A 25,139-nucleotide genomic window follows, 5' to 3' on the forward strand; every position below is an offset into this window, starting at 1 on the left:
ATAATTTATGGTCATAACAATTAATTAACATGCATTTGGGATGGAAGGTTACATTTAAAGCAACAGAACAATCTGCCTTACGCCTGTCACTATCAAGACTGATGTAGTGATGTCTCCATTTTTCTTAAATGGATTTCTGTGGCCACCAAGTTCTATATTTCCTTGCGAATACCTTAGTCATGGTGACAAATGTCCTTACCTGTCTTGCTGTCCACAGTGAAATGCTTCTCCCCCTCCAAGACACTGTATACCACTCTGGCACTGCTTCCATAAGCAGGGTCATCTGCATCAAATGCTGAAACCGCCATAACAGATGTTCCTATAAGGAGGACAGAAACAGAAGTCATAATCCCATTAATCATTTGGGCTACGTTCCCTTGATGAGCTTTTGGTGTATTTTTGATGCTGCGTATTTTGGCTGCTTAAAAAACGCAGCATCTTACAATTCCAGTAAAGTGGATGAGGTTAATTGAAATCTCATGCCCACGGTGCTTCTTTTTAATGCTGCGTAATCTGACCTGTGGTACATGTTTCAAATCCGCAGCAAGTCAATTTCTCTTGCAGGTTCGCTGAGTTTTCTGTTCAGATGTTCCCCAATGACTTGTATTAGATGTGAAAATTCCGCAGATAAAAAATGCACATGCGTTTTTAGTGCATTTCCATTCCCGAAACGCATCAAAACACATGTATCTGCTCCTAAGTATGTCAATGCCAACAAAGTTTTTTCAAAGCCAAATACCAGGAAGTATTAAAAACAAAGCCGCTCTATTTAACCCCTTAACAATTGCCGATACGCCTTTTAACGGCAACAGTTAAGGGTGCTTATTCCTGAGTGCTGCTTTATAAGTATATAGCGCCCCCCAGCGTTGGAAAATCTCCGGAGCCTCAGCAACCAAGGGATCCCAGAGAACATGATTCAGGTCAGTTTTTACTGTGCCCCCTGTCACGTAATCCCCATTATTCAGCCAACGATGGTGATTGCAAAAAAAAGTCCACTTCTCAATTCATTTCTCACTCCTCTGATATGATCTAGCATATCAAAGGAGAGAGAAATGGGGTCCCCCGGGCCCCCCGGTACATCCACCATCCCTGGGCCCTCCTACTCCATCCCCTCCATGTCATCTTCCTGGAAGAAAATGGCTTGTACATGCGTATTGTGTCCGCCGAGATCTGTCTGCCGTTACTCGGCAACAATAGGAGATTTTTCCTAATGGTTCATTTTGAGCACTATTATAGATCCTATCACAGTGATCAAAATAAAAAAAATTGTAAATCAAACCCCCTTAGTCAGATAAAAAAAAAAAAAATGTAATTTTTTCCATTCTTTGCAGTTACAGTTAGGATTAGGGTTTGCGTTAGGGTTGGTTGTGTTGGGTTAGAGTTGTTGTTAGGGTTAGGATTAAGGTTAGAGATAGGGTTGTGCTGGAGTTAGGGTTGGAGTTAGGACTGTGTTGGGTTGGAGATAGAATTGGGGGGGTTTCCACTGTTTAGTCACATCAGGAGACCTGTAAATGCACATGATGCCTGCCATCAATTCCAGCCAATTTGGCGTCCAAAAAATCAAACAGTGCTCCCACCCTTCAGAGCTCTGCCATGTGCCTAAACAGTAGACTTTCCCCACATATAGGGTATCGGTGTACTCAGGAGCAATTGCACAACAAGTGTTGAGGTCCATTTTCCCCGTTGCCCTTGTAAAAATAAAAAAGTTTGGGTCTAAAATAAATTTTTTGTGAAAAAAGTTAAATGTTAATTTTTTCATTCTGCATTGTTTTAGTTCTTGTGAAGCTCCTGAAGGGTTAATAAACTTCTCGAATGTGGTTTTGAGCACCTTGAGGGGTGTAGTTTTTAGAATGGTGTCACTTATGGGTATTTTCTGTCATACTGACTCCTCAAAGTCACTTCAAATGTGATGTGGTCCCTATAAAAAATGGTTTTCTAAATTTTGTTGGAAAAATGAGAAATCGAACTAACAAAAAAAAATCACATTTCCAAAATTGTGCTGATGTAAAGTTGACATGTGTGAAATGTTATTTATTAACTATTTTGTGTGACATAACTCTCTGATTTAAGTGCACAAAAATTTAAAGTTTGACAATTGCAAAATTTTCATAATTTTTGCTAAATTTCTGTTTTTTCATAAATAAACACAAGTAATATAGAAGAAATTTTACCACTATCATGAAGTACAATATGTCCTAAAAAAACAGTCTCAGAATCAGTGGGATCCGTTAAATCATTCCAGTGTTATAACCTCATAAAGTGACAGTGGTCAGAATTGTAAAAATTGGCTTGGCCATTAAGGGGGTAAAGCATGACACACCAAACAGAGACAAAAAACGCAGTGTCAAAAACATGATCAAGACACATGTTAAAAAACGTACTCAAAACGCAATAAAGAAATGCAGGTAACTAGAAATGAGCAAACCCAAACTTAAAAGTTCGGGGTTTATACTACACTCCAAACATGGACTTCTCCCGGAAATCCGTTTTAATGTTTTGAGGTCCGAGGAAAGTCCAGGGGAGAGAGACAGAGGGAGGGACAGAGGTAGAGAGGGAGACAGAGAGAGGAAAAGAGGGAGGGAGAAAGAGAATTTTCCACCTGTAAAGTTCATACTCTCATTGATTTCAATGGGATTCAGGTTCATATTCTAGTTTGGGTACAGTTATTGTACCCAAACCAAACTTTGGACTAAAGTTTCATCCGTTACCAGTATCCGAACTTTCACGGGTCCACTCATCCCTAAAAGTAATCTAATTTAAATAATAGGTGCGGAAATGGTGTAGAATTCTGCAAAATAAAAATGCACCAAAAGCTAATAGTGGGAACATAGCCTTAGCCCACAATCACACTTTCAGAATTTGGTCAGTATTGTACGTCAGTGTTTGTAAGCCTGGAGTGGGTAATGAGTACACAAGTGTTTTCCTCTGATTTTTCCACTCCTGGCTTTGGCTTACAAATACTGAGGCAAAAAATTCACCAAATGCTCAACGTGGCCTTATGGCTCAACTTGTCCAGGAAATTTGACTCACCAACAGGAGACAGCTCAGGGACACTTCCAATGTATGGGGCCTGCAGGAACCGAGGTTCACTATCATTAATATCCTGCACTTTAATGATGAATTCAGACTCTGGTTCAAGTAGTCTATCTGTGTGTCTATCTCTGGCCTGGGCACGGAGGGTGTAGAAGGTCTTGTGCTCCCGATCCAAGCGCTCGGTGGCATGTATATCTCCAGTCAGTTCATCGATGATAAAGATGGAGCCTGCTCCCTCTCCAGAAATAGTATATTTAATGGAACCATCTCCTTCGTCTGAGTCTGAGTGAATCTGTAAAGACAAATGGGATGTTGATACGAATCAGAAGAATTGAGATGAAAAAAACAAATATGACAACGTTTATTATCTGACATAAAATGAAATATTGAATGTAATTCAGGCAAAAAGCTGAACTAAACATACAGTTTAAGTAGAGCAAAATCATTCAGTTCCCTAGGAGACCGAATAATGTCACAATGACTGCGCCCTGTGACAAGGGCACTACCATGACAATGAAGGGGACAGAGACAACATAGTGAATATATGTTCAGTGAGGTTCATGGGATGGATGGAGAGGGGTCTTCCAGCATCACAGTGTGGGGGTTCTTACACAGAAAGAAAGGGTCTTCAATTGTAACAAAATGAAATAGATTTTCCTGGCTGATCTCAAAAGAGAAGTAAAAAAATGCCTAAAGTTCCAGGATCTGAATAGTTAAATCATAAAATCCTTCATTTTTTAATTAATTTTGCATAGCATGGAAAGTCATAAAACTTTGCTAATCATTTATTATGGCATTTGTCTTCATTACTCTGAAAAAAAATTGCATTCATGTGTCCTCTGAACCCCTGGTTTTTCCCAGCTTATTTCCTGAATTTAGCTGCATTGATATCAAAGCATGCTCATATAAAGTACTGCTGCTGGCAGTGAAAAGGTCAGCATCCGTGTCCTCCTCTGAGGGTTCTGTTCAGGGCTCACACTCATCTGCATTTATAAAATTGGTAGATGCTGTTCCTGAAAAGACGAGTGTTATGCAAGTGTCATGGAAGTGTCATTCAAGTAAAATGTGATTTTTCTCACCTAGTATCTGTATGACATGCGTATGCAATCCGTATGAAATGCGTACATAGATGGATGAATATGGGATAGATTGACAGATAGATGTCATTGAGATATATAATGAGTGCAGGGCACGTATAGTTTACTGTACATAAGAACTCAATAAATTAAAGAAAAAATGGCGTGGGGTCCCCCTAATTTTTCTTAACCAGCTGAGGTAAAGCCATGGAGGCATGATGTCAATACAAAGCTAACATCAACCCCAATACTATTACCTCACTGGCCACGGCACCAGGGAAAGTTGGAAGAACAGAGGCTAAGCATCAGAATTGGCATACCTTATTTCTGGGGTGGCTGAGAGCAGATGTTCTTAGTCTGGGAGGGAGCCAATATCCATGGGGCTTTCCTAGCCTATTAATATTAGCCTGCAGCTGTCTACCTAGCCTTTGCTGATTCCTAATTATAGGGGGCACCCCACATCATTTTTTGGGCAGTGCCCCCCATTTTAATAGCCAGTAAAGGCTAAGTAGATACCTGTGAGCTGATATTATTAGCCTGGGAAGCTCCATGTTTATTACCACCTTCCCAGGCTATAAACATCAGCCCCCAGCTGTTGGCTTTCCCTCAGCTGGTTAACAAAATTGAGGGAGATTCTACGCCATTTTTTTTTAGATATTTTTCATTCATTGTAAAAACATGTTAAACAACATAAAAACATTGGTCAGTGAAATACACATGAAGAGAAAATATAAAGGTCCTTATATTCAAAACGAACTCATCAATGCTATGGGCCTACTTAGGTATTTTAAGTACCCCTTTCTGTAAATTTGTTAACACAAATTAAGTTTACAAGTATTTTTCACTACAGATATGCTGTAACACTACTCAAAATTACATGTTTGTGTAAAGCATGAAATAAAAGAACGTGGAGGCGTGTTTTTTTTTACATTTATAACATCCCTTGTGTCAAATGATGAGCTCCCTGCGTTGTCCTAATGCAATTTCCTGGATTTTGGACACATTGATGAGTTTTATAAGGATGAAATGGCATACACATGGTCTGTGTGCTGTGCGATTTTTTCCTCTCACCCACTTAGGCCGGCGTCACACTAGGCGTAAGTAAATACGGTCTGTTTTTTACGGCCGTAATATGCAGTAATTGTCCTAAAACACTGTTCCGTATTCAATGCGAGGATGCGATTTTTACACACAAATTTATCCATGTGTCATCCGTATGGCATCCGTATGGCTTCCGTACGGCGATTTTTTTCTCACAGGCTTGCAAAATGGACATATCATGGATCCATCGGCTCAAATATTCTTAAAAACATATATACAGTCTATATATATATATATATATATATATATATATATATGTCAGTGAGACACACATATATATATATACACTCACTGGCCACTTTATTAGGTACACCTGTCCAACTTCTTGTTAACACTTAATTTCTAATCAGCCAATCACATGGCGGCAACTCAGTGCATTTAGGCATGTAGACATGGTCAAGACAATCTCCTGCAGTTCAAACCGAGCATCAGTATGGGGAAGAAAGGTGATTTGAGTGCCTTTGAACGTGGCATGGTTGTTGGTGCCAGAAGGGCTGGTCTGAGTATTTCAGAAACTGCTGATCTACTGGGATTTTCACGCACAACCATCTCTAGGGTTTACAGAGAATGGTCCGAAAAAGAAAAAAAATCCAGTGAGCGGCAGTTCTGTGGGCGGAAATGCCTTGTTGATGCCAGAGGTCAGAGGAGAATGGGCAGACTGGTTCGAGCTGATAGAAAGGCAACAGTGACTCAAATCGCCACCCGTTACAACCAAGGTAGGCCTAAGAGCATCTCTGAACGCACAGTGCGTCGAACTTTGAGGCAGATGGGCTACAGCAGCAGAAGACCACACCGGGTACCACTCCTTTCAGCTAAGAACAGGAAACTGAGGCTACAATTTGTACAAGCTCATCGAAATTGGACAGTAGAAGATTGGAAAAACGTTGCTTGGTCTGATGAGTCTCGATTTCTGCTGCGACATTCGGATGGTAGGGTCAGAATTTGGCGTAAACAACATGAAAGCATGGATCCATCCTGCCTTGTATGGAGCATCTTTGGGATGTGCAGCCGACAAATCTGCGGCAACTGTGTGATGCCATCATGTCAATATGGACCAAAATCTCTGAGGAATGCTTCCAGCACCTTGTTGAATCTATGCCACGAAGAATTGAGGCAGTTCTGAAGGCAAAAGGGGGTCCAACCCGTTACTAGCATGGTGTACCTAATAAAGTGGCCGGTGAGTGTATATATATATATATATATATATATATATATATATATATATATATTTAATTCAGCGCTAGATAGCAGAAAAGCCGGTAATTCAATTGCCAGCTTTTCCTATCTCCTTCACAAACCTGACAGGATATGAGACATGGTTTACATACAGTAAACCATCTCATATCCCTTCTTTTATTACATATTCCTCTTTACTAATGTAAGAAGTGTCTTTGTGTAAAATTTGGGGGCTCTTGCTATTAAATTAAAGGGTTAAATCCCGGAAAAAATTGGCGTGGGCTCCCGCGCAATTTTCTCCGCCAGAGTGGGAAAGCCAGTGAGTGAGGGCAGATATTAATAGCCTAGAGAGGGACCATGGTTATTGGCCCTCCCCAGGCTAAAAACATCTGCCCCCAGCCACCCCAGAAAAGGCACATCTGTAAGATGCGCCTATTCTGGCACTTAGCCTCTCTCTTCCCACTCCCCTGTAGCGGTGGGATATGGGGTAATGAAGGGTTAATGTCACCTTGCTATTGTAAGGTATGGAATATTGTTTTCTTTTTAACTGTATATATATATACACACATTCTATGTGTACACATTTATTCTACCTATTCTATTCTGTCAGTGTGATTTTACTGTACACTGCACTGAATGAATTACTGGCTTTTCTATAGAACACCGGTGCGTATTTCTCGCAAGTCACACTGCTGGTCCGTGTGTAATCTGTAATTTTCTCGCCCCCATAGACTTTCATTGGTGTATTTTTTGCGCAATACGCTGACAAACGCAGCATGCTGCGATTTTCTATGCCCGTAATATACGGCAGATAGGAGCTGCCCCATAGAGAATCATTGGGCCGTGTGCAATGCGTATTTTCTGGACGTATTTTCTGCACTCATACGTCCTTAAAACTCACTACTGTGACGCTGGCCTTACTTGCATTGATAAGTATCATGTGATATATGGATATACGCAGCCACTCGAAGCATGCTGTGATTTTTTTTCTCATTCCGATCTGACATGAGAACAAAAATCGCAGATGAGCAGGGAATCATGGAATAACATTAGTCAGAGTGATTTTTTATCAGATTCCACTAGTCCGCTTTAATCTCTGGAGGCAGACTCTCATGCTGATCAGCGTCCTGAGCAGCTCATTTGCATATAAGAAAAAACGTGGATTTCTCTGGAATTAGACATAAGATCACAGATATCCAGGTATCATTTTATTCAGTTTCCTATGACCTGCGTGTCTATATAGACGGCTTAGGAAGGTTGAGCCTACTAAAAGATTCCCTTTAACAAGCAGGACTACATAAAAATACGCATATTCTCAAACTTACAAAATATAGAGTTGAAATCAAAATTATCCACCACCAATGCATATTATGTTTAGCAGAAACATTTACAACTTTCTGATGTATGCAATAAACCAATCATAAAAGAATAACAGATAACAGTGAAAAGAGGGAATGTAGTCAGAAGAGCAGGAAAAATTATAAATTTGACCCTGCGCAGGTATCTGGAGATTTACTTTATACCAAACCCTTTAGCATTCAGAAATAAAACAAGATACAACTGCCCATGACGTACATACCACACCTAACACCTTCGCAACATTGGGTTTTCCCGTTTTGAGTTTCTATTTTTTGTTCCCATTCTTCACAGAACCATACCTTTTTTTATTTTTCAGTCAATATAGCCATGTAAGGGCTTGTTTTTCGCGGGACAATTTGTATTTTTGAACAACACCATTGGTTTTTTGCAATGTACTGGAAAACGGGAAAAAAATTCAAAGTGCGGTGAAATTGCAAAAAAACTGCAATTCCACAATAGTTTTTTTATTTTTTACAATGTTCACTAAAACTGACCTGCCATTATGATTCTCCAGATCATTACGAGTTTGTAGACACCAAACATGTCTAGGTTATTTTTTTTAAGTGGTAAAAAAAAATCCAAAGTTTCTAAAAAAAAAAAAAAATACCATATTCCGATACCCGTAGCATCTCCATTTTTTGTGATCTGTGGCTGGGCAAGGACTTGCTTTTTGCAGGTTGAGCTGACGTTTTTATTGATACCATTTTGGTGCAGATACAATAATTTAATCACCCGTTATTGCATTTGAATATAATGTTGCGGCAACCCAAAAAAATGTAATTCTGGTGTTTTCATTTATTTGCTCATTACGCCGTTTACCGATCAGATTAATTATTTTTATAGATTGATAGATTGGGCGATTATGAATGCGGTGATACCAAATGTGTGTATTTTTTATTTGATTTATTTTATTTTAATGGGGCGAATGAGGGGTGATTTGAACTTTTATATTTTTTTATTTTTTTAAATATTTTTAAAAACATTTTTGTTTTTAGTTTTCACTAGCTTTAATAGTTTTCATGGGAGACAGGAAGCTGTGATGATCCGATCACTTGTGCTACATAGAGAAAAACAAGTAGCAGAAATGCTCAGTTGTTATGAGGGTTGACCGCTGGGCCACGCTCATCGTAATCCAGCAATGACAACCACAGGGGTCTGCTGCAGACCCTGGGTTGTCATGCTAACTCATTGGCAACCCATAGTCATGTGACACGTGCACCGATGGGAGGCATTAGTAACGCTCTTCTGGCGCGTGCACGTTAAATGCCATTGTCAGAGATTAACAGCAGCATTTAACATGTTAACAGCCGCGGGTGGATCGCAATTCCACCTGCGGCTGTTAAGGGCACATGTCAGCTGTAGAAATCAGCTGACAAATTCCAGAAAATTGCGGACTCATTGCCTGAGCCCGCAACAAACAGTGGGATCCCACCTTGGATGTACCTATACATCCAAAGTGGTAAAGGGGTTAAAAGGTTTGCTTCAAGTCAAAGATGTCATATAACAATATGCCAGCCTCAGATGCCCCATAGTGTGCCTTCCTCAAATGTTCCATATGCTTGTGACAGATGTCCATATACCGGTCTACTATGTGTGCTTGTCACAAAATAACCCCATTTTTTTGCCTTAGCTAACCTGCAATTGGTCAATTGAAAAAAATTAACAACAAAAGTTGTATGAAGAGAATTTTTTACCACCAAAGAGAATGTTTCTATTCCAATTTGGCATCACAGCACACATATGGGACCTCTGCCAACATGCTTAGTATTTATGTGCCAATAGGGAGCATAAGTAACAAAGCAATCTATGAAAATCATAAAGTCAAACTTCTTTTTGCCACAGTGGGTAATGGCACATTCGTGATTTAACACTTTAATAGTAATTACTCCCAATGGCATTTACTTCCTGGGATTGTGTATCAGATTTTTCACAAGATTAAAACTCTGTATTCATTGAAATATATTTTAATAATATTATGCGGGGATAAGTTACTAGAGTCTGTTAAGAAATAAATTCCCATTGTTCTCAGCACACACCTGTTCTTGGTATGCACCTACAGTACAGACCAAAAGTTTGGACACACCTTCTCATTTAAAGATTTTTCTGTATTTTCATGACTATGAAAATTGTACATTCACACTGAAGGCATCAAAACTATGAATTAACACATGTGGAATTATATACTTAACAAAAAAGTGTGAAACAACTGCAATTATGTCTTATATTCTAGGTTCTTCAAAGTAGCCACCTTTTGCTTTGATGACTGCTTTGTACACTCTTGGCATTCTCTTGATGAGCTTCAGGAGGTAGTCACCGGGAATGGTCTTCCAACAATCTTGAAGGAGTTCCCAGAGATGCTTAGCACTTGTTGGCCCTTTTGCCTTCACTCTGCGGTCCAGCTCACCCCAAACCATCTCGATTGGGTTCAGGTCTGGTGACTGTGGAGGCCAGGTCATCTGGTGTAGCACCCCATTACTCTCCTTCTTGGTCAAATAGCCCTTACACAGCCTGGAGGTGTGTTTGGGGTCATTGTCCTGTTGAAAAATAAATGATGGTCCAACTAAACGCAAACCGGATGGAATAGCATGCCGCTGCAAGATGCTGTGGTAGCCATGCTGGTTCAGTATGCCTTCAATTTTGAATAAATCCCCAACAGTGTCACAAGCAAAGCACCCCCACACCATCACACCTCCTCCTCCATGCTTCACGGTGGGAACCAGGCATGTAGAGTCCATCTGTTTACCTTTTCTGTGTCGCACAAAGACACGGTGGTTGGAACCAAAGATCTCAAATTTGGACTCATCAGACCAAAGCACAGATTTTCACTGGTCTAATGTCCATTCCTTATGTTCTTTAGCCCAAACAAGTCTCGTCTGCTTGTTGCCTGTCCTTAGCAGTGGTTTCCTAGCAGCTATTTTACCATGAAGGCCTGCTGCACAAAGTCTCCTCTTAGCAGTTGTTGTAGAGATGTGTCTGCTGCTAGAACTCTGTGTGGCATTGACCTGGTCTCTAATCTGAGCTGCTGTTAACCTGCGATTTCTGAGGCTGCTGACTCGGATAAACTTATCCTCAGAAGCAGAGGTGACTCTTGGTCTTCCTTTCCTGGGGCGGTCTTCATGTGAGCCAGTTTCTTTGTAGCGCATGATGGTTTTTGCCACTGCACTTGGGAACACTTTCAAAGTTTTCCCAATTTTTCCGACTGACTGACCTTCATTTCTTAAACTAATTATGGCCACTCGTTTTTCTTTACTTAGCTGCTTTTTTCTTGCCATAATACAAATTCTAACAGTCTATTCAGTAGGACTATCAGCTGTGTATCCACCAGACTTCTGCACAACACAACTGATGGTCCCAACCCCATTTATAAGGCAAGAAATCCCACTTATTAAACCTGACAGGGCACACCTGTGAATTGAAAACCATTCCCGGTGAGTACCTCTTGAAGCTCATGAAGAGAATGCCAATTGTGCAAAGCAGTCATCAAAGAAAAAGGTGGCTACTTTGAAGAACCTAGAATATAAAACATAATTTCAGTTGTTTCACACTTTTTTGTTAAGTATATAATTCCACATGTGTTAATTCATAGTTTTGATGCCTTCAGTGTGAATGTACAATTTTCATAGTCATGAAAATACAGAAAAATATTTAAATGAGAAGGTGTGTCCAAACTTTTGGTCTGTACTGTATGTCCTAGGTTAATATCTTTGCATAGCATCTTGTTTGTTACATATGTACTGTACTCTTTAAAAATAACCTGTTACGTGAAAAAACGTTAATTTCCCCCAGCAGCATTCACGTTTCAGTCATGGGAATGGCCCTGTTACAGTTTCAGTTTTGAGGAAATATTGGTTGTACTGTATGGCCCAGCCATCTTTAAAAATACCGTGTAATACATATAAACCTCCATAAGCCAGTCACCAGCCATTATCCGTGCATGCACAGGTATGAGGTTCATTTAGCTGCAAGATGTCTAGGGAGTGTTGCTAAAAGAAGGAGTAAGGTTCTCAAGACTAATACGAAAGATTAGTTAGAATAGGTAATGTGATAAGCTAGGCCAGGTGTTTAAATAGGAAAGGGTTCTTTACTGTTAGAGCAATCAGACTGTGGATACCTGACCACAAAAGGTAGTAATGGCAGATACTATAACAGCATTTAAAAAAGGACTAAATGCTTTCCTCACAACATTTGGCATTATGGGCTATAAATAATCTAGCGATAGAGAATGTAGAACTGACGGAGAAAGGTTGGACTTGATGGACCTGTATGTTTTGTCAACCTTTGTTGAAACATTTGTTGGACTGCCTGCTCTCTGTCATGCCACTATAGAGAGGGAAGGGGAGAGAGGAGATATCATGCTGAGCTCTCTAACAAGCCTTTTAAGAGCTTTCTAACAAGTCAGCATAGACTCAATTACAAATTTAGCAATAGAGCCCGTAAAAGATTAAAACTGGTGAAAAAGCAGGATACAAGTCACTTAATAGTGTAACATAGTGTTTTTCCTCATGAACACACACATGACGGCTTATTTTGAAAAGTTATTTGAAAATATAGCTACTCCTTAAAGCCGTGGAAGTCAGGAAGTAAAATGATAGTTTTAAGTAGTATATTCCAGTGAACTGGTGCAGCAGAAGAAAAATAATGGAGATGGTAGTGCAAGGTTCAGATTATGGAGGATGTTACTCTTAGAGAAAAGGTATGGTAGTAGACAAAGATGAGGGACAAGATATCGGCTGATGCAGCATTGTGGAGGCCTGTGTGGGTGATGGTAATAAGGGTATTGACATCAGTGTAGTGGTTAAAAAGAAGTATGAGTCTGGGTGTTGTATTGAGGATAGATTGAGAATGAAGAGTTTGGAGCGTGGTGAGTAATCAGGACGAGAATGAAACAGAGCAACAGTAGTCATTTTCTGTAGTTTCCACTGTAAGAAAGGTAGGATACTGAAGATATTTTTCAGGTGTAGGCGAAATGAGTGTGTAAGTGAAGGACAGATTTCAGACGATAAGTCAGACATAACAAGAGAGCGAGCATCATGCAAAGCAGTTATGGTAGTACGACACACTGAGATAGAAATAGCAGGATTTAGTAAGTTAGTAGATATAAAAAATTGCTATTCCCCCTATTCCCATGAACTCAGTCCTTTTAGGTGGGTTACTTTTGGTGTTTGCAAGCTCAGGATTTTAGTGACTCTATGTCCTATCCAAGGATCCTTTTCTGGAAGGCCACTCTGTCTTGTCGGTTACTTCAGTATCTTGCTATTTCCCTATCGGTTAGTCTCCTCTCTCTCTCTCTGGATCTACATTTACATTAAGGCAGCTCTAATCACTTAGCACTTTCCACTCGCACATAAACTTGAACTCTAAGTAACTGGCTACAGGAAGCAGTCTCTTTCCCTAACACTAATGGCTAGTCCCAAACATTAACACTATCCTATTTTACCTTAACGTCATTACATAGACTACAGTCACTATGTGTCCCTATGTTACCTATCATTAACACTATGCTTATCCTACACTGTACATTACTAACATTGGTTATCTTATACTACTCACAAAAAGTTCGGGATATTTGGCTTCAAGGTGAAATTTCAGAATGATCCTAAAATGCACTCTAATCTTTTCCGATGAACTTAATGTGACCATCTCTAAACGTTATAATGCACATGTCCAACTATTCAATCTTTCAGAAATTTTTGCACAACTTTCTGTTCTTTAACAAAGAGCTTAATGGCAAAATTAACCCTTTAGTGACAGAGCCAAATTGGTAATGACCGAGTCAATTTTTACAATTCTGGCCACTGTCACTTTATGAGGTTATAACTCTGGAACACTTCAACGTATCCCACTGATTCTGAGATTGTTTTTTGTGACATATTGTACTTCATGTTAGTGGTAAAATTTCTTCGCTATAACTGGCATTTATTTTGGAAAAAAATGGAAATTTGGCAAAAAATTTTGAAAATTTTGCAATTTCAAACTTTTAGTTTTTGTGCTCTTAAATCAGAGAGTGGTGTCACACAAAATAGTTAATAAATAACATTTCCCACATGTCAACTTTACATCAGCACAATTTTGGAAACATAATATTTTTTTGTTAGGACGTTATAAGGATAAAAAGTTGACCATCGATTTCTCATTTTTCCCAACAAAATTTATATAACCATTTTTTTAGGGACCACCACATTTGAAGTGAGTTTGGGGGATCAATATTACAGAAAATACCCAAAAGTGACACCATTCTAAAAACTGCACCCAAGGTGCTCAAAACCATATTTGAGAAGTTTATTAACCCTTCAGGTGCTTCACGATAACTAAAGCAATGTGGAAGGAAACAATTAACATTTTACTTTTTTCACAAAAAAATTACTTTGGAACCAATTTTTGTAATTTTCACAAGGGTATCAGGAGAAAATGGACAAAAAAATTTGTTGTGCTATTTCTCCTGAGTACGCCGATACCCCGTATGTGGTTGAAAGCCACTGTTTGGGTGCATGGCAGGGCTCAGAAGGGAGGGAGCACCTTTTGACTTTTTTAAAGGAAAATTGGCTGGAATCAATGGATGTGCCATGCCGCGCTTGGAGACCCCCTGGTATACCTAAACAGTGGAACCCCCAATTTTAACTCCAAACCTAACCCCACCACACCCCTAACCCTAATCCCAACCCTAACCATAACCCTACCAACAACCCTAACCCCAACACACCCCTAAACCTAATCTCAATCGTAACCGTAATCCCAACCTTAACCACAGCCCTAACTTTAGCCCAACCCTAACCCTAACCCCAAACCCTAACTGTAGCCCAACCCTAACTTTAGCCCAATCCTAACCCTAGCCCAACCCTAACCCTGGCCCAACCCTAACTCTAACTTTAGCCTAACCCTAACTTTAGTCCAACTCTAACCCTAATGGAAAAATGGAAATAAATTATTTTTTAATTGTATTATTTTTACCTAACTAAGGGGGTGATAAAGGGGGGTTTGATTTACTATTTTTTTATTTTTATCACTGTGATAGGGTCTATCACAGTGATCAAAATGAATGAATATGAAAAATTTCCTATTGTTGCCTGGTGCCGGCTGGCAGATTTCGGCAGGTGCACTGTGCATGCACCTGCCATTTTCTCCCAGAAGAAGATGCCAGCGGCCTGGGGGACTTCATGGGGGGTTGCAGGGACACCGGAAGTACCGGGGAGATCGGGGGACCCCATTTCTCTCTCCTCTGATGTGCAATCACATCAGAGGAGAGAGAAATTCAATGAGAAATCGGACTTTTTTTTCTTTTGCAGTCGCGTTATTCCGTTAATAAAAGTGATTGCAACACTGTGGGAGGTAAAAACCGACCCAAATCATGTTCTCTAGGGTCTCAGCTACCCCGGAGATATTCCGACTCTAGGGGGTGCTATACACTTATTTCTCTATGCTCCTGCTGTAATGTCGGTATACTTTTATATTTCCTTCCCTGCTCCGGAGCTGTGGTATCATCAGACCATGTTCCTGTATGATCAGACACAACCATTACACAGTACACAGCAGGGGCACATTTATAAGATTATCTCAGCACAGGAACATTTTTTTAAACACATCCAATTGACAAAATTACTATTATTCCAAGATCTATTTGATTAAAATGAACTTTGTTTGTGGCAAAACCTTTTCAAGTACTCTGAGCATGACAGAGCACTTCCAGAGCCTCTGCCTTTAGCTTGATTGATAGCTCACTGTCTGTATGATGTCAAGTGCCAGGAAACTAGGCAGGTGACAATCTCAGGAGGTAGCTGTTTGTGAAGTGCTCTGTTACACTCAGAGCACTTTCTGTCGCATTTGCAAGTGCATTAAAATTGTGAATCCTTCGGACTGCATCAACAGATAGAACAAATAAAGGGGTTGATAGATTTACCATTCAGAGACCTGCAGCCCAGATATGTGTTTTGCAGGGGAAGAGGGAATTGATATTTCTGGCAGATTCCCTTAAAGGCCAAAAGAGAGGAGCACTCTTGCCGATCGGAGATCATTTGAGACTTTAGTAAGGGCAATTTCTGTATAGTGTGACGTAAGGAAACCAGTTTATAAAGGTTTAAAAAGAAGATTGCAAAGAGTGATATCAGATTAGATGACAATACGCCAAGAATTCGAGGACAGTGGAAATGAAGAGAAGATTAAAGTTAGGATGGTATTTAAGCTCAGGAGGGGTCACGAGATGCTTTTCTCATGGGTAATAAATACATCTTTAAAAGAGGAGAGATACCAGAAGAAAAAGAGAGGTGAAATATATTAGTCAGATCAGTAGTGACAGCCGAGGGGAAGACTTAAAGTGTGAAGGAACAAAGACACTAATGTAGGTAGTAGGGTAAAAATAAGAGTGGACCCTGGTGACTTTATCTTCTGATAGGGCCTGAGGTGGGAGTAAAAGGTCGGAGGATTCACCCCAACCGACCAACATTCATTGCCATGAACACATGGAAAGGGAAGGTGCAGGAACACATCGAAAAAAATATTTTCCCTTCTCCACATCTATGGTCAGTCTGAAAAGTATAGGTTATAGTGGCAGATACAGTATTTTTATGGTTTCCAGCAAGAAATACCGTACCTATTTTTACACCACAAAAAACAAAAGTGACGAAGTGTTTAATGTACATATGTTAGATGAAGGTTGTCCATACAGAATAATAGGCTATAACACATGATTTTATATGCTTTAACTCTTTCAATGTTACCCACATACCCTATGCCAAAAACTATCTGCAAGTTTAGGCATTCATCTGTCTAGACTTCCTCACATCCACAAAAGCCCTCACCAATCTGCTCCAGCATGATTGCACTTCTGACGAGCAGCTTCCCTCGAGAAGACCTATCTATTCAAGGCCTTTGAATCTAGTCATTCCTATGGGCTAGGAAGTGTATATTTCATAATTCCTTCAGAGCGAAGAAAAAAAAATCAATGCAAGTATTCTGTAGCCGTGGCTGTTAGAGGCTGCTTTGGGTTTGTAGAATATAATAGGCCTATTCTCAACATTATGTTTCTCAACATGTGCTTCTGGTGTTATTCCCTGGTGGTATACTAATAGCTGATTATCCTGGAAAAAAACCCTGAATTTAAGTTCCTGACAACTGTAAAATTAAATCCAACAACAATTATTACATTTATCGCTAGTTTATTCTGCTGGGGGGAAGGTACAATCAATTGCTGGCTCACTCATGAAGCGGCAAAGATCTGCATATATTGAATTGAATATTATGTATGAGGAGTGTGTACTGTATAATTACACACCTATATAAATACATACAGTTCTCAGCATAAATGAAAAGTAAGATCTTATCAATATGTCTCTGAACACAAGACAGAGTTTCATAGAACATTTGTTTAACATATAACTTGAAAATAAGGTTTATAATATAGCTTTCATTGTAAAATCTACAATTTTATTAGTTGATTGATGCAAAAATAAATAAACCCCACATCAAAAACTACTACATCTATGACCTCCATTATTTTTAAGAACAGCACAATGTCTTCTAGGCATGGAATGAATAAGTTGGTGAAATATTGCAATATCTCTTTTTCCATTATTCTAGAACAATCTCTTTTAGATCCTGTATGCCGAATGGAGAGTGATGCTCAACATATGTCTCTTCAGAATACTCCATAGGTGTTTGATTGGGTTCAGATCAGGAGACAGGCTTGGCCAATGATTCACTTTCACCCTCTTCTTATTCAGAAATGCACCAGTGGCCTTAGATGTGTTTTTTGGATGTTTTGTCATGTTAAAAAAGTGCATGTCTTCCAAGGGCACAGAGAGATGGCAGCATCTTCTCTTTCAATATAGAGAAATACATCTTTGAATTCATGATAACATCAATGAAATGTAGCTCTCCGTCACTAAGAGCTCTCATGCAGCCCCACATAAGGACATTGCCACCACCATGTTCCACTGTAGGCACCATATATTTTTCTTTATACTCCTCACCTGTGTGTCACCATACAGTTTTCGAGATATCAGCTCCAAAAACATTTATCTTAGTCTCATCCCTCCATAGTATAGAATCCCAGTAGTCTTCATATTTTTCAGCATGAGCCCTGTCATATTGTAGGCAGTCTTTTTTGTGCATGGGCTATAGAAAAATGTTCCTAAAGCCCATGCATTAGACAGTAGAAAAAATTACCATATGGAGTCATGAACTTTTTCAGAGGTCATAACTAGTGTTGAGCGATACCGTCCGATACTTGAAAGTATCGGTATCGGAAAGGATCGGCCGATACCGGCAAAGTATCGGATCTAATCCGATACCGATACCCGATACCAATACAAGTCAATGGGACACCAAGTATCGGACGGTATCCTGTATGGTTCCCAGGGTCTGAAGGAGAGGAAACTCTCCTTCAGGCCCTGGGATCCATATCAATGTGTAAAAGAAAGAATTAAAATAAAAAATAGGGATATACTCACCTCTCCGACGCAGCCTGGACTTTACCGCCATAACCGGGAGCCGTTGTACCTAAGAATGCGCGCTTGAAGGGCCTTAGATGATGTCACGGCGCTCTGATTGGTCCGTAGCGGTCCCGTGACCGCTACGCGACCAATCACAAAGCAGTGACGTCACCTAAGGTCTTTCAAGCGCTTGAAATACCTTAGAAGACGTCCGCAGCTTCTGATTGGTCGCGTAGCGGTCGCGTGACCGCTACGCGACCAATCACAAAGCAGTGACGTCACCTAAGGTCTTTCAAGCGCTTGAAAGACCTTAGGTGACGTCACTGCTTTGTGATTGGTCGCGTAGCGGTCACACGACCGCTACGGACCAATCAGAGCGCCGTGACGTCATCTAAGGCCCTTCATTCTTAGGTACAACGGCTCCCGGTTATGGCGGTAAAGTCCAGGCTGCGTCGGAGAGGTGAGTATATCCCTATTTTTTATTTTAATTCTTTCTTTTACATATTGATATGTCACGATATGGTATGAAATATCATATAAGTTTAGTTTCTCTTGTCAGCCCAGGATGTGGGCTAAGAAACCCCCCTTCTCTCTGGTTCTCTTTCCTTCCCTGTGTTTCTAACTGTGTAGAAGAGCTTGCCTTGTGGGGGAGTTTTATTGACGAAAGGTATTTACGACCAGTATTTCTTGTGGGGGGAAAGTGCCCAGCTTTAACTAGATTAGAACCTTCCAGAAAATGAAAGTCTTTTGTTCTGTTTTTGGAAGATATTATGCAAACCGGTTAAGTTACGAACACCAAAATATATCGTCATAATCACACTCGGAGGATCTACGCATCACTCTAATCACAGGCTTGTAGCTCCATCTGGTACAGAGGTAGGGATTTCTCTGTCAGTGTGCGTGACAAATAGGACATATTTGATCTCATCGGAATGCCCACGATACTATGAGATGAACGATGGGTAGGGTGCGATTATTTTATGTTCTGTAGCGAAGTTACGGGCATCAGATATATTTAATGCCCAGTGAGCAATACTGAAGAAGTAGGAGGGGTTGGAAAAACCAGCCCTTTCTGTGAGGTCACAGGCTGTAGGTTATAAAGTTGCTGGCAGGTTTCCAGGGGGAGAGTTGTGAGTTTTTACCTGAAGCGACCAGACTGCGAGTGCCAATGCACTGGGATAGATGGAAAGCTCTCATAGCCTGTTGCCTGCAATGCAATGATCTGAGAATATGTGAGTGTTACCTTTTCTTCATTTAATCCTTTTATTTTTATAATTACCTTGTACATATTTGCAATTGTCTCATTTGTAACATCTTTGTGAAATATTTTATAAACACTGCCTAAAAATCATTCATGGGGTATCATATTTAATACTAGTTCGTTCTTCCTGCCCTAAACCGTACCCTGTCTCTGAAGGGAATTACGCTACTGTTTTGGGTTGCTCCGGACCGTTTAATCGGAGCTGGTGGCGGCGATACCGTGTGCAGACTCTTGGGTGATTGTAGCGACTGCGGCTTGATAATTATTGTTCCTGCCTGAGCGGGAGTAGTTATCGCGTCACTGCAGTCGGCCCAATAGCCAGTACATAGCAGGCAGCCATTCTGGCGACTAATTACCCCAGGTGCAGTACCGAATCTGACCTGAGAGTAAGGGGGGCGCCAGAGAGCTGCAAGTGTTAAGTGGAACTGTAAGCGGGATAGACACAAATCCCTGCAGTTCATGGTATACTGAAGAGCAGTGGGATACCTAAAATAAGCCCCTGCTGTAAACTAAGAGGTCAATAGCCTCGTGTGTGTTTTTTCATCACATTGTGGCAGTGGAGGGATAACTAGGATAAGCCCCCCTGCACATGTGATAGCCGTCTGCTGGTCTAAAGTCACCCCAATCCGTGACATATTGTGGGCAGCGGCTAAGGGATCTTGACAATTGGTGACAGTCACGGTGTGAATCGTGACAAATTGGTGGCAAGGCGGTGGGATATTAGAGCATTAGTGATTTGGTTTGAGCAATCATCCCTCTCACTAAAAACTTGCAGAAAGTTCTTGCGAGAACTCTGCGCAAATAAGTTTGGAGAACGAACTCAGTGTTTATTAGTTGTGAGACAATTGTGTACTGGTAATTATCCCTTCCCTTTCTCTTCGTTTTTCTATTCTATCTTTTATTTGGCAACCATGGCTGCGAAAGGAGAAGCCTGGTACACCCAGCAGAAGAAAGACACTCTTGCTGGGATATGCATGTACCATGGCCTGAAACCCCAGGACAAGTCCAAGGCTCAAATGGTCGCTGAACTGGTGCAATTTGAAGCAGACCAAGCCAGGCCACAGAGCCCAGAGGCCGCAGAAGCAGGCACAAGCGAGCATGGTGCTGCCGCAGAAGTCCAACCACTGAATACGGGCCCTACTGGCAACCAAGGGGGCGCAGACCTCCTCCTGCAGCTGGCTCTGCAACAATGCCCCGCAGATGACCTAGAGAGACGTCTGCAGCTGATCCAGCAATACCAAGAGCGAGCCGAGCGAGAGGCCCAAGTGCAGCGGGAGTACCAGCTGCAGATGGCCCAACTGCAAATGCAGGGGTCGCCTCAGAGCCGTGAGCCCAGCAGCGCTCAGACACCAAAGCCCCGGCCCGACCACTTTCCGGTTATGGAAAAGGATGGGGACTTGGACACTTTTCTGCGGGCCTTTGAGAAAGCCTGCAGGCAGTACCAGCTGCCTACACAAGAATGGGCACGGTATCTGACACCAGGGCTGAGAGGAAAAGCTCTGGAAGCGTTTGCTGCACTCCCTCAAGAACAAGATGGTGACTATGAGGCCATCAAGCAGGCTCTGATAGCCAAGTACCAGCTTACACCCGAGGTGTACCGTAAAAAGTTTCGGACCCTCCAACGTGGCCCACACAACAGTTACAGTGATGTGGTGCATGGACTGGGGACCCACTTTGACCAGTGGACCCAAGGACTGTCAGTGACCACCTTTGCACAGCTGAGAGACCTGATGATCAAAGACCAGTTCTTCCGTCTTTGCCCAACTGAGGTGCGACAGTTCGTGATGGACAGAGAACCCCAAGACGTGACGAAAGCAGCGCAGATTGCCGATGCCTATGAGGCCAACCGTAGATCGGACGTGCGGAAGCCAGTCACCTCCAGCTGGAGAGGGGGTAAGCCTGCAGCCAACGCCAGTACCCCTACCAGCCAACACACCAGAGGTCCTGTCCCCGTGGCCAACAGCACCAGACCTACCACCGAACTTCGCCAGTGTTACCACTGCAGGCAGACTGGACACCTCAGTCACCGATGTCCAGCCAGGCAGAAGAACCCCTCATCCCAGGCCCCAGGGCCTAATGCAGCAGTTCTTTTGGTGGGTGGTGTGGCTGGGAGGGTGTGTGACAACGTACAGCCCGTCACTGTGGGAGGTCGTGTTGCTACAGGCCTCAAGGACACCGGGGCTGAACGAACCCTCATCCGACCCGAACTGGCGGCCCCTGAAGAAATCATTCCGGGGAAAACCCTAACTGTCACTGGGATTGGGGGCATCAGCTGTCCCTTACCGATGGCCCGGGTTTTTATTGATTGGGGTGCCGGGAGCGGGGTGAAAGAAGTGGGGCTGTCTGATAATTTGCCCACTGATGTTTTGTTGGGGACTGATTTGGGGAGGTTGGTTGCATACTTCGTGGATGACCCTCCTCCCCAATCTGCTAATAAGGGTAACGTTAACCCTGGTGATGATGATGATGATGATGATGGGAAATCGCATGTGTTACCTGACCATGCTTTATCTTGTAATGATGCATCTGTTAACCATTTTTTCCCTAGGATTGATGGTGGAAATGTTGTACCTGTGCCAACTGTATCTGATAATGATGTTTCTGTGAAAGTTGATGTGTCCATAGGTACAGGAGTGCTCAGCCACGTCGCTCTGCGGAGTGAGATGGCTGAGGAACCCCTAGCAGGGGCAAGTGTCGGTGCTACAGGAAATGGGGAGATACATGGGAACCGTGAGGAAGGTGATGCCATGCAATTGACCAGTGCCACCGAGGAAGGTAACTGGCCCATAAGTAGCAATGCTCCTGAGGTAATGGGGGTGGATGGGGAGGTAGAGCCCATAGCAGCGTCGGCTGATGGGTCTGTAGAAATCCCCGGGGAGACAGCCTACGTAGCTGCTGTCACCCGCAGTCAGAGTGCCCGGAACGCAGATACCTGTCTGCCTTCCGGACCCTCCTCAGTCATCAGTGTGACTGAACCAGAGGTGGACCCAGAGCAGGTCCAAGAGGGTTCCCGTGGGGAAGGGACCCTGACATCGCTTTTGGTTTCCCCTAGCCAGGAGTTTCAGGCCGCTCTGCACACAGATGCGAGCCTAGAGAGTTTGAGACAACTCGCCGGGACGCGCTTCTCCGAGACTGACAAGGAGAAGGTGTTCTGGGAAGGAGGAAGGTTGTACCGGGAGACAGTACCCGGAGAATCACAAAAGGAGTGGTTGAGGGAAAGACAGCTGGTCGTCCCACAGCAATTCCGGGGTGAGTTGTTGCGGATTGCCCATGAGATCCCGCTAGCTGGACACTTGGGGATCAGCAAAACCAAGGCCCGGCTGTCTCAACACTTCTATTGGCCTAAGATGGGGACAGATGTGTCAAACTACTGCCGCTCCTGTGTCACCTGTCAAAGAGTGGGGAAGGCGGGGCCTGCTCTTAAGGCTCCCATGATCCCTTTGCCAGTGATAGAGGAGCCTTTCCAGAGGATTGCGGTGGACATTGTGGGCCCGCTGGCCGTCTCCAGCAGCTCTGGAAAGCGATTTATTCTTACTGTGGTAGACTACGCTACCCGGTACCCAGAGGCAGTAGCTCTGTCGTCAACTAGGGCAGATAAGGTGGCGGATGCCCTGTTGGCCATCTTTTCACGGGTAGGATTGCCCAGGGAAATGCTTACTGATCGAGGGACCCAATTTATGTCTCACCTAATGGAGGCTCTCTGTAAGAAAATGCAGGTGAAGCACCTGGTATCGAGTGCGTATCACCCACAGACCAATGGCTTGTGTGAACGCTTCAATGGTACCCTCAAACAGATGCTACGCATGCTGGTTGAGACACAAGGGCGCGACTGGGAGCGGTACCTCCCACACCTGCTATTTGCTTACCGAGAGGTTCCGCAGGCCTCGACGGGGTTCTCCCCCTTCGAGCTCCTGTACGGCAGGCGAGTCCGGGGACCCCTTGGGTTGGTAAGAGAATCCTGGGAAGAGGAGACGAACCCTTCTGAAGTGTCCATAGTGGAGTATGTCCTGCGCTTCCGTGACAAGATGCAGACCTTGACGCAGTTGGTGCATGACAACATGACGCAGGCTCAGGCTGATCAGAAGCACTGGTACGACCAGAACGCCCGGGAGCGGACCTACCATGTGGGTCAAAAGGTGTGGGTGCTGGTTCCTGTACCAACGGATAAGCTTCAGGCAGCCTGGGAGGGCCCATACGTCATCCACCAACAGCTCAACCCGGTCACCTACGCGGTCACGCTTGACCACACTCGGGGTAGGCGAAAGGCCTTTCACGTCAACATGATGAAGGCTCATCACGAACGCGAACCTTTCGTCCTACCGGTCTGCAGCGCACCCGAAGACGGGGAGGAAGACACCCTCCTGGACATGCTGGCCCAAGCCAAGGCCCGTGGGTCCATCGAGGACGTGGAGGTGAGCGCCTCGCTAGATGAACCACAGCGGTTGCAGTTGCAAACCATGCTGGAACCCTTCCGGGTCGTGTTCTCCAACCGGCCTGGAAGGACTGAGTTAGCCATCCACGAGGTGGACACCGGGAATCACGCCCCACTACGGCGAACACCCTATCGAATCTCTGACCAGGTGCAGCAGATTATGCGCCAGGAGATCGATGAGATGTTGCAGCTGGGGGTGATTCGACGGTCAAAGAGCGCGTGGGCCTCACCTGTAGTTCTCGTGCCAAAGAAGGACCGGACCACCCGGTTCTGCGTGGACTACAGGGGGCTCAACGCCATTACAGCCTCTGACGCGCACCCAATGCCGCGCATTGAGGAGCTGCTTGAGAAGTTAGCTGGCGCAGAATACCTGACAATAATGGATCTGAGTTGCGGATACTGGCAGATTCCCCTGAGCCCCGAGGCGCAGGAGAAGTCCGCCTTTATCACCCCCTTTGGACTGTACGAGTCCACGGTCATGCCCTTCGGCATGAAGAATGCCCCTGCCACTTTCCAGCGGATGGTCAATCTCCTGCTTCAGGGACTGGAGAAGTACGCTGTGGCGTACTTAGATGACAATGCCATCTTCAGTCCCTCCTGGGATGAACACCTGCAGCATCTCGAGGAGGTGCTCGGGCGAATTCACCAAGCAGGCCTGACTATCAAGCCGGGAAAGTGCCAGATGGGCATGAGGGAGGTTCACTACCTGGGGCACCGGGTAGGCGGAGGCACCCTGAAACCGGAGCCTGACAAAGTGGGCGTGATCGTGAACTGGCCCACTCCCAGGAACAAGAAACAGGTGATGTCCTTCCTGGGCACTGCAGGGTACTATAGGCGCTTCGTGCAGCACTATAGTAGCCTGGCAAAACCTTTGACGGACCTCACCAGGAAGAAGCTACCCCACATCGTCAACTGGACAGATGGCTGTGAGGGGGCCTTCCAGGCGTTGAAGACCGCACTGTGCAACGCCCCTGTGTTGAAAGCAGTCGACAGCTGTCGACCGTTCTTGGTACAGACCGACGCCAGCGAGTTTGGCCTTGGTGCTGTGCTCAGTCAGGTTGACTCGGAGGACCAAGAGCACCCCGTGTTGTACCTGAGCCGGAAACTTTTGCCGAGGGAAGAGGCCTACTCCACCATTGAGAAGGAGTGCCTGGCCATAGTCTGGGCCCTGCAGCGCTTGCAGCCCTACTTGTACGGGCGCACCTTCACTGTGGTGACCGACCACGACCCTCTGCGCTGGCTAAGCACCATGTGTGGAACCAATGGCAGGTTGCTAC

General features: G+C 43.5%; 1 protein-coding gene across 2 annotated transcripts in view; it reads right to left on the reverse strand.

Moving 5' to 3' along the window:
• The window catches only part of CDH22 (cadherin 22), a 543,365-nt gene that overhangs the window by 86,094 nt on the left and 432,132 nt on the right, over positions 1-25,139 (reverse strand). For both annotated transcript variants that reach the window (XM_077251703.1, XM_077251704.1), the window contains exons 3-4: positions 3,031-3,325; positions 200-319 (exon numbers count right to left, since the gene is read on the reverse strand). In XM_077251703.1, the coding sequence (XP_077107818.1) occupies positions 200-319; positions 3,031-3,325 (415 nt within the window). The remainder of the gene's footprint in view (positions 1-199; positions 320-3,030; positions 3,326-25,139) is intronic.

Source organism: Ranitomeya variabilis, chromosome 4, assembly GCF_051348905.1.
Source record: "Ranitomeya variabilis isolate aRanVar5 chromosome 4, aRanVar5.hap1, whole genome shotgun sequence".
Taxonomy (NCBI): Eukaryota; Metazoa; Chordata; class Amphibia; order Anura; family Dendrobatidae; genus Ranitomeya; species Ranitomeya variabilis.